Source organism: Chelon labrosus (genome assembly GCF_963514085.1).
Source record: "Chelon labrosus genome assembly, chromosome: 17".
Lineage (NCBI taxonomy): Eukaryota > Metazoa > Chordata > Actinopteri > Mugiliformes > Mugilidae > Chelon > Chelon labrosus.
Window position 1 is genome coordinate 11329077 of NC_140350.1, and position 10548 is coordinate 11339624.

Consider the following 10548-nt stretch of genomic DNA (forward strand, 5'->3'; position numbering starts at 1 on the left):
CTTCCCACAAAATATAAATTTTAAACTGAGTACTACACGAATACTGGGGATTATTTTGAAAGGATCCATGTCAGTTGAGGGGCTTTGTGAAAAACATACAGAGAATTTCTCTCCACCTTCTTGAGTCAATTTTCTCAGGTGTTTTATGAGTAGAAGACACCCGAGGAGTGAGAGGAGACGTTTTGGATGAAAGGGTCAAGTGATGTTGAACAAACATTCGATCTCGTAGTAGAGATCGACAATTAGCCGAGGGGGCTCGCTTGAGGGGTTTTAATTCTGAAAACATTCACCTGAAAAAACATTAGCGTTCTGAGACAATTTTCATTGGTCGCGTTCTGCGAATCAAATGGATTTTAAAAGTGTTTTGGTTTAGATTGAGGCAGCTGCTTGGAACTTGCCAGATAAGAGGTTCAGGGGGAAATGTGATCCGGAGGAAAATACAGAGCTCTTCAGTGAATACACAGAGCTCTTCAATGAGCATCCCGTTCAGGTTTCAGAGATAACAAGATATATCTATCTATCATACTTTCCTCCCCCCCCCTGAAAAAATAAAAAAATAAAAATCTATGACAGCTCTTATGTGAAAGAGAGGACGGCTACAGGATATTGCATCCAGCTGGAACAATGAGCAATAGATGTATCAAAGTATCAAAGCATCGCTGGACTCTGTGTGTGTGTGTGTGTGTGTGTGTGTGTGTGCTCAGTGTGTGGAAGCTGGGGTGTATGTAAAGCCCATCTTCAGGGATGAACCTCCCGGAGAACAAAGTGGAGCGCGCACACCGGGGTGACCCCACAGCTCAGTCCAGTAGAAATAATATGTTCATTACAATGCAATTACTGACACTTAGACCCTCTCACTGTGAAGTGTGTGTGTGTGTGTGTGTGTGTGTGACAGTGAGAGAGAGGGAGAGGGGGGCCCAGCCACGGACGCTTACTGACCTTATTTCTCTGTGTGTGTGTGTGTGTGTCTGCAGGTGCAGGATGTACAGCTTTATGGGTGGAGGGTTGTTCTGTGCAGGCGTGGGGAACATCCTCCTGATTGTTTCCACAGCAACCGATTACTGGATGCAGTATCGGCAGTCCAGCAACTACATGCACCAGGGCCTGTGGCGCTACTGTATGCCGATGAAGTGCTTTCCGCACAACGACAGCATCGGTGAGTGGGGCACGTCGCAGGTGATGAGCGAATAATTTCTTCAACCTTCCTTCACTGGAGGATGCGAGCCAACACGATTTCCATGTCAGCAACACACGGCTACTGTAAACAAGACAGGGGAGCTGGACACTACATACTGTTAGCCTGTAGATGGCTGCACTATGAGTTATATTATTTTAATCATGCCTACTTTTTTAAAAAAGAATCTGAAATAAAGAACAGCAAAATATGTGTTCAGTAATTTTCTGATTTCCATATGTCATCTTAACTGCTTCTACCTTTTCCTCCTCTCACGTTCTCCGCCGTATTGACTTGCCAGCAAAGCATGGCCACCGTCACACCTCGGCTCATTCACCTCTGTTGACTTGCACTAAACCCCCCCTCCTCCGCCCCCCCATTGACCTCTGATCTCGTCCACAGCCCACTTAGACGCAACCCGTGCCCTCATGATCCTCTCTCTTCTGGCCTGCTTCATCGGCATCATCATCGGCATCATGGCCTTCATCCATTACTCCTCCTTCGACCGCTTTGACAAAACCTTTGCTGCAGGCATATTGTTTTTCATCTCATGTAAGTAACTTTTATTCGCTGTTGGTTCGGCGTGAGCTGTGATTTTGCATTTGACTTGACCTTTACTGACTCCAACCACCGAACACCGAGGCTAAGGTCAGGTTCTTGGAAAAAAAGAAAAGAAAATAATGTTGTAGTCATGAAATAATTTTGCCTTCCACCATCAAAATACATTTTCCTGTTTTTCCTCTCAGGCTTTTTAGTGTTTCTAGCAATGGCTGTGTACACTGGTGTCACTATTAACTACTATGGGAAACGCTACGGAAACTGGAGGTTCTCCTGGTCGTACATCATTGGCTGGGTGTCAGTGGTGCTCACCTTCTTCTCAGGTAAACATGCAAAACACGCAAACGGATCTTTTTCATATTTTATCATTGTTTTTTACACTTTGGAAATTCAAACGTGGACAGATGTAGTGGAGGAGATGTCTCCACACAAGGCCTCATCTTTAGTGCCTTTACACAGAGCAGGATTTAGTGAAAGTGGTGACAGGAACAGGCCAGTTAACTAGTCTGATGCTGTCTCATATTGAATGAAAAGCACTCAATCAATCTCACTAAACATTAGCAGTTTACCATCAATTTAAAGCAGTGCTGGTTAATTAAAATCACAGGTGACACTGCTACTAAACCAAACATGCCCTGAAGAATATTCAACTTAAGGTTATATTTGCTGGTGGATAACAAACACCTCGCCTCTCTCTCTCTCTCTCTCTCTCTCTCTCTCTCTCTCTCTCTCTCTCTCTCTCTCTTCCTTTCCAGGTATATTCTATATGTGTGCCTATCGGATGCATGAATGCCCCAGGAATGCCAGCTCGCATTAGAGGACTTAAGCGATCATCCAGACATAAGCCATGGATTCTGATCATGAGAGAGTGCATCGAGGCTGTGTGCGGATTCTTATCACCCCCTTTCTTTCTGAGCATGAGTGACAATTTCAATAAAAAACTGGGAGGGGGAAAAAGTGACTCTTCGTTTTCATCCGCAGACACTGATCAGATTTTAATAACTGTCTTTACGCGTTTTTTTTTTTTTTTTTTTTTCTAGGGAAGCTGACCAGCTGGTTTAATGTCACTAGGAAATGGATAGTCCCACCTGCTGCATTTATAATGCTCCAGTGTATTATGCATAAGAGATCTAATTGAAAAGGAATTTCATCTACAACTAAAATGATGATGAATTCATGGGCCGGCACGGGGAGAGAAATATGCCTGTATGCCAATAAAATTAAATAAAAATGATCCATAACTGGGCAGTAAACATTACCTATCATTCTGGTAAAAAGGTAATTACATTATCTCATCCAAATTCTAAACTTTTACATTAAGGAAACACTATGTAGGAGATACACTGACTGAACAATATCCGACTTGGATATTGGTTATTTAAGTACCTACGCCCAAATAAAAGCCACTTTTTTATTGTATTTACTACATATAAGGTTATTCTTGGCTCATCATTCACCTTCCCCTGCGGCTGCTTCCAAAGCCGCAATCCAAGTCTTACCCAAACGCGCCACTTAATGGAGTGACGCACCGTCTGATCAGCTCAAAATTTTTACTTAATGAAATGGCCACATAAAGCCGCTTAACTGCGTCCCAAGAACGGATCCTTAAGACGATTTCACCGCCATTTGTTTCATTTACTTTCTAATTTTCCCCTGAAAGAACCTTGTTAGCCCGGCGCGTCCCCATAAAAGGGATTGACGCAGCCAGGTGGTTACCTCCATCTGCCTCGGCGTTGCGTTTTAAATGATTTTTTTTATTTTTTGCTACTTTTAGACTCTGGATGCCATTGATTATCTAAAGCCATGAATTTATTTATTTCCCATGGAAACATAGTATTCCTATAAGAAGGAGGGTCTATTTACGTTTTAGACGCTTGTGCGCACTTTGCAGCGTCTTGGGTCATGAGCTGTAGTTATTATTACAACATAAGATAACACTAGTTAAGTTTAGTTTAGTTTATTTAGTTTATTTCTTACAGGGACCGTGCACAAAAGGCATTAATCGCTGTACCAGATTTAGCAAATAGCTAATTTCCATCTGCAGTCCCAGGGCAGGTAGGATACTGGAATATCCTACGCACGTGTGAGCTGCATTCTCACAACATGTGTGATCTGCAGCCACCCAGTATGCTAATTTGGTTCTTTTCAACACAAACCTGTGCAAACTAATGCAGCGGAACAGCACTTTTCCAGCGCGACTGTAATTAATTTGTTCTCCCTCCATCTGATCAAATGGAAATCCTGTCCTCCAGCCCAAGGATTACAACTTCCGCTCTAACATCTCCCTTAATTGCCTAATAGCATTGCAGCATGAATTCTGCCTACATTAAGATACTTCCACATTAACCGGGCTGATTGGAAATGTGATGACAACACCATATCAACAAATTACAGCGCACCGCTTTCTTTCATAAACGGGCGCAGGAGCGGCACTTGTACTCCCCCAGATTTCAATACCGACAATTACAGCCAATTTGGACAAAATTGCTTGACAGACCCGGAGCAGCCTCGTCCTCCTGTGACACGTTCCACATCACTTGATTCAAAAAAAAAAAAAAAAAAAAGAACGAAAACTACTAGCGTGAAGCAGGAGTGCAGAAATGACTTGACAGGACTTCTTCGGACGATTGAAAACGTCGCGTGTGGCGATGGAAAGTTTGGCGTGAGCTCCGCGCGTCTCTTAGGGAGAACGCATAAATATCACAGTGATGACAAGAAAATAATTTAAAAAAATAAATAAAAGAGCTAAACTGCAGACTCATTGAAACACGTGTGTGGCATACGGATGGTGGTTTGAACACCACTGCGAGCAAACAGCCAAATAAACTCACATTTTCCGCACCTGCTCATGTGAAAAGACTATTTTATCACTACTCAACGGGCTAAAGGCAAAATATGAACTCTAATACAGGCCTAGGCCAATTACTGGAATTGTAGATTTGTAGATTTTGCCCCACATGGATGCACCTTCCTCTAGAACTGAGCGCAGCACTTCAGCACCATGGGGAGCGCCCTCTCCACCAACTGCAGGCCTACTTCACTGTCAGCCTGTGGGCCACCACTAAATAATGACGGATGCTACTGGTTTAGATTCCATGACAGGTAAAAAAAAAAAAAAAGGCCCCCCACATCAGTTTAGGCTCGAGTTTAGTGACGAAAAAACACACTATTAGCGTCCAAGTTTAGGCGGAAGAAAGAAAGAAATGTTCCACGAGGCCGTAAACAGGTTTGGTTGCTAGGCTGCCACATAAGGCACCACGTTGCTTCCCAGATGAACCGCGTGGGTTACGGTCACAGGTGCGCTGCTTATCTTGAATCGGTTCGCTTTTTTTTGTTTGTTTTTTGTTTTTTCCCCCACCAGCATCCGTCTCAGCCAATGGGAGCGAGCAGCCGGTCCCTCCCTTCTCCCCTCCGCCCACCCAGAGCTCTAATTGGCCCATGCGCAAATCAATTTCCCCAATACTCTCGCGGAATAAATACTTGATGGAAATCTGCCCTCCCACCGACATCTATGTAATGCTCGGCGTAGTGCCATCCACTCACCACACACAGGGGCTGCATTTAAGCCCGGAAGACTTGGAGGGAAGAGGCAGACCCTAATGCAGGTTTGAAGGCAGGAAAACAGTACAACCCCCCCTACCCCCAGAACTAGCACCATGAGTATGAACTACGCGTCCGCGGCGCCCACACAGAGGTCAACGTCGTTTTTTATAGAGGACATCTTATTGCACAAGCCCAAGCCGCTGAGGGAGGTCATTCCGTCGCCGTTCTGCAGCTCCCTCGCCTCCCGGATGCCCATTCTGGAGTATGGATACCCGCTGATGCCAACCCCGATACTGGCGCCACATCCGCACCATCCGCTCCACAAGCCAGAGCACCATCAGTATTTCTTCACGTCTGGTAAGCGTGGTGAAGGAAGCCCGTGAGGCCTTGGTGGTGGAAAGTTCTGTCAGAGAAATGCCTTCAGTAGTGGAGAAAAAAGTAGAGACACTTTTGGCTAAAACAACTCTTAAAATTCTAAATTTTAAGACGAATAGAAATAGCCTGGTGATCCGTGGATTTATACAAGTTTCTACTATAATATTAATATTAAGGAGAGATAGACTGATAAGTTACAGTGCAGGAGTGCAAAAGTTACCAGGCTATATGGTTCAGGGATTTCTCCAGAGTAGCTAAGTTCTCTTTAACTGCATTAAAAATACGCACATGTAGGCTATTGGTCTAAGGCCATATCTAATTTTTAAAAGTGAAATATTGTGCCAATTATTGTGTTGGATAAATAATGAGGTTTTTGCAAGCTGTTCTCAAATAAAATATGAAAAGAATGTCTGGAAAATCCATAATCACCAAACTTTTAGCTACATTGTTATTTGCGCCAAAATAACCAACATGTTCAGCTGCTGTTTTTGTCTTTTTATTTACATATTTCTTTATTTACGTCAAGTCATATTTTCCCATTTTTCCTCACCTTGCAGGGATGCAAATGCCGGCCTTGTTCCAGCACCACGCAGAGTTACCGGGCAAGCATTGCAGACGCAGGAAGGCCCGGACGGTTTTCTCCGACTCGCAGCTGTCCGGCCTGGAGAAGCGGTTTGAAATCCAGCGGTACCTCTCCACGCCGGAGAGAGTGGAGCTGGCCACGGCGCTCAGCCTGTCCGAGACGCAGGTACGCATGCACTCGGCTGAATCCACCGTGCCACGGCCCCAGGCTGGCGAGAACAACAGGTGCAGGGTTGTAGTTGCTGTTGTGGGGGTATGAGCAAGTGTCACTTGGACCGGTGTGGATCGTCTTTGCGCGAGTAAAGAGGATGTTTTGGAATGTGCTTTCTTGGTTTGATGGTTCCTGCACCTCGACAAGAAGAGTAGCCTAAACCTAAAACACATAATCCAACAATGAGAAAGCCACGACTCATGGATCTAGTTTATATTTAGATATACGGGTAAAAATAAAAGGAGGGCATGAATAAAAATCCAGTAGCAGAAATGTATAGCCTGTGCTTTTTCACACTTGATGAACAGTGGGTATTTAAGTTAATTAGAATAATACAGCCCACATGAATGCTAAAAAAAAATAAAATACAGGCTGGTAAAATAATAGAATATGTTGGATTTATAGCCTATTTTTTCCATGAGCAAGTAAATGATAACTTGGTTATTTATGATCCCTCTCGCAATCCTCATCCTTTAACCCTACCTCTGCGCCGTCCAGGTGAAAACGTGGTTTCAGAACCGGCGGATGAAGCACAAGAAGCAGCTGAGGAAGGCGCAGGACGAGCGGAAGACGCCCGGAGACCTGGAGCGATCCGCGGAGAACTCGAGCGAGAGCGAACTGAACGACAAGAGCGCGGAGGAGCTGAAGCACGGCCTGGAGCCGGACTCATACATGCTGGACGAGAACGACGACGATGTGGATATCGAGGAGGACATTTGCTCCCCGGACCATCTACTATAGTGGGCTGCTGCTGCAGAGCTGGTTTTTAGTGCGGCGACCCTCACTGTAAATACTGTAGGTAGACGACACTGACTCTTTTTTTTCTTTCCACCTTCCCTTGCAGATATATAAGTTACCGGTTTAAAATGATGGGAGGGGGTATAGGATATAAAATAAAATGTTAATATTTATTGAAACATGTAAAGCTGATTTTTTTTTTTATTATTTTTTTTTTTTTAACAATTGTAATTTTCTTGTTGTTATGTCTGACAAAACAAAACCGAACACTCTATTTTTTATTATTATTATTATTATTATTATTATTATTCCTTTCTCGTTTTTATTTAGGTACAGGCGAGAAATCTGTCCATCTGTCCCTTTAAATAAGAGTGTCCAATATTTGTAATAGGCATCCTGTCACCCCACCGTTTTGCACTTTTATCCCAAACGAAATTTTGCATGCCATTCTTTTATTATTATTATTATTATTATTATTATTATCATCATCATCTGCATTTCCTCTCACTGTGTATATATTGCAGTTTGTTTTGTAAATCAAAACTTGATTTGAATTAACTGGCTGAAGCCATGTATTATTTTCGTTTGTAAATATATATATAGTCTATACAGTATGTAATGGATCGGAACATGGCTCCTCTTCTTTTTTTTCTACCGGGAAGATCATCTTTTTTGTTGTTTTAGTATCGCAACCGAGCAGGAATTATTAGTTTTATTATTTTATTTTATTTTTTAAAAAGCCTTAAAAAATAACCACATAAATACCACCCCGGACGCGTCCCGTGCTCCTGTCTTCTTGGTCAGCTGTTGTAACCGCTCGCATTAAGAAAGAGCAGCTCAGCTTTTGGTGTTCTCCGGGCTGCCTGCATGGTGGCTGGAGCCCGCTGTGCCTTCAGCCAACAAACGCAAAACAATGACAGCTAGAAATTACAGGAGAAAAAAAAAAAAAAAAAAAGAGTCAAGAGATCTCAAATGGTGCTCTAGACTGCACCTGCCTTTACGCAGCCAGAGTCCTCTCTTTGACCGGTTTTACTTATTTATTTGTTTCCCAACAATCCCTGACAAGTTGTTGCAGCACACACACAGTTTTTTTTTTTTTTTTTTTCTGAATTATCTCCAGAAATTTGTGTTTTCAGTTTGGGTCATCTGAAGATCCTCACTCTCAGTAGATGACAGCAGAGAGCATTGGTAAATTGCTAAGATGTGCAGCACATGCGCCACAGGGCAACATGCCACTGCTTACTGTACGTCGATGTTTTAAAGAAAACCGATCAACGCGACAGTCAAATCGAATATGTTGGCTGTAAGAGTAATGTTAAACTTTTTAAATAAAAATTAAAAACGGGACTGTGGTGCTCTACACTGATCACTTCTGCTTATATGGCAGTATCGTGCTCCTGGTGGTTAACCGTCTCTGGAAAATACGTGTAAATATTTAAGCATTTGGTTCAAGTGATAAATCGGACTTTTTTTATTATTATTTTTATGAAAATGCTTTTGACATTTGTTTGGAGTCACATTGCTCAGCGCCGATAATAAATTAATATGAACACAGGTGTATTTGACGTTGCGTAAAAACGGATTTAATACGTCACAAATCCGAATAAATAAAAATGCCGTTTAGTTAAAAATCTTGACATAAAAAAACAAACAAACAAACAAACAAAAAACATTTAATGCATTTTCTGTTGCAACGTGAGTTTTTGTTACATCTGTTGCGTTTGATGTGGAACACAAGGACGCGGACACATGTTCAACCTGCAACAGTTTTGCACACATTTATCACAAAGTTCACATTTGTTTTTGTCGCAGCGTTAAAAATGTCTTTCTAAGCATTGTTTGAGGAAAGAATGAAAACAGTCAAACAAAACTTCATGTTTGGATTTCACTCACACGTCAGTGGACATTGCGCCCACATGTGTGTCCTGTTGATATGGAGCTGGAGTCTACGGCGGCATGGTGCTACAGTATGATTCTGTTTTTATGTTATTTCATTAATTTACTTATACCGCAATTTACAACTGGTTAAAGTCACCTCATGTCTTAACTTTAAACAATCTTATCACACAATCTCGACAGATCTTGGCAATTGGCAGCCTGATTGCGCTCCCTCTGGTTCATAGACAAGAGTGTAAATGGATTAATAAATAAGATCGTTTCCTATACAATTACTACTGTGGCATAAATATAAGGGCATAAGGGCACGATAATGATTAGAGCCTCACACAAGATCCTAAAAAACTCTTCTCATATGTGCTAAACAGTTTTCCCATACCTTTCACTTATCGCTGGCAATGCGCACAGTAACAAGCAGATCCTCTCTCCTCCTGCTGGATTCACCATCCTTCCCTGCCTTTTGAAAAGCAATTTATGTCATCTTCAAAATGTGATTCTGATTAACAAGTAGCAGGGGGGAAAAAAACCTTTGTGGAGAATAGGCCATGCAGAAGGTGATCAATTAAAAGATTAAGTGTTTTGCAACACATGGACGCATCTGCATTTGGGCCTAATAGCAGGCCCATCAGCTCATTTTCAGGAAGCCTGCCGCCTACTGAAAGCGTACTTCTCACATCAAAGCATCCATGTCTGCCTTAGCTTCCCAATGGGCAGAAAGGGATGCTAATTTGGCCCCCTTCATGTACGGCGGTGAAAGACTCCTTCAATTAACTGGATTTCAATGGCAAAAAACGAGTAGGTGGGACCAAAAAAAAAAAAAAAGATGTAAAGAGACTCAGTCTGGATAGGCTGTGATTCTCATTAAATTAAAAAGGGCTCGGCCATTTGTTTCCAACTGCGCATCTGAGGACTTAACACTAAAAACACAGAGCTTCAAAGAGTCCATGATGGGTTAAATAGAGACTATAATCTAATTAAAATATTGCACAGAGGTAAATAGTGCTTTGATAATGATCTAAGGGTTCAATTAGTAAAATGAGCTGATTGAGAGTGTTGGGGTGGAGTTACCACCTAGAACATGGCTATGAAACGTAGGACCAGGTCCAGACCAGGTCTTCAAAGTATCGTCCTTTATTACTTGAGTACAATTTTTTATACTGTAAACCGGAGACAAAATAAAGACATAGGTGGCCACCAATGGGTGTGTGGAGAATTTAAGTTTGTTGTTTGATTGTAATTTTAGCCACACTTTCAATTTGTCTTACACCTGCATCAATTAAAGTGGCAACAATATAGACAGAGTCACCTGTCCCTTGTATAAAATAGAGTAACATTAGCCATTACTCTGGATTGGCTGATAACTGATAATGATAAGACACTATTATAATTTTGCAAATACATTAAATGCAACAAAGTTCCCAATTTTCAAGGACTTGGATGAGATAAATGTTACTGATTGTGTGTAATCAGT

The 10548-nt window shown here is 42.1% G+C and overlaps 2 protein-coding genes across 2 annotated transcripts; both read left to right on the plus strand.

Moving 5' to 3' along the window:
- The first annotated feature begins 980 nt into the window (after nucleotides 1–980).
- Nucleotides 981–2637, plus strand: lim2.1 (lens intrinsic membrane protein 2.1). Its single transcript, XM_084565450.1, has 4 exons — nucleotides 981–1156; nucleotides 1577–1726; nucleotides 1921–2055; nucleotides 2488–2637. The coding sequence occupies exons 1-4, from the start codon at nucleotides 982–984 to the stop codon at nucleotides 2547–2549; spliced, it is 522 nt and encodes a 173-aa protein (XP_084421576.1). The 5' UTR covers nucleotide 981; the 3' UTR covers nucleotides 2550–2637.
- A 2751-nt stretch (nucleotides 2638–5388) lies between these two features.
- On the plus strand, nucleotides 5389–7184 carry bsx (brain-specific homeobox; the record flags this gene model as incomplete). The annotated part of the gene is made up of 3 exons (XM_084564167.1): nucleotides 5389–5632; nucleotides 6208–6398; nucleotides 6942–7184. The coding sequence occupies 3 exons, from the start codon at nucleotides 5389–5391 to the stop codon at nucleotides 7182–7184; spliced, it is 678 nt and encodes a 225-aa protein (XP_084420293.1).
- Nucleotides 7185–10548: the final 3364 nt, after the last annotated feature.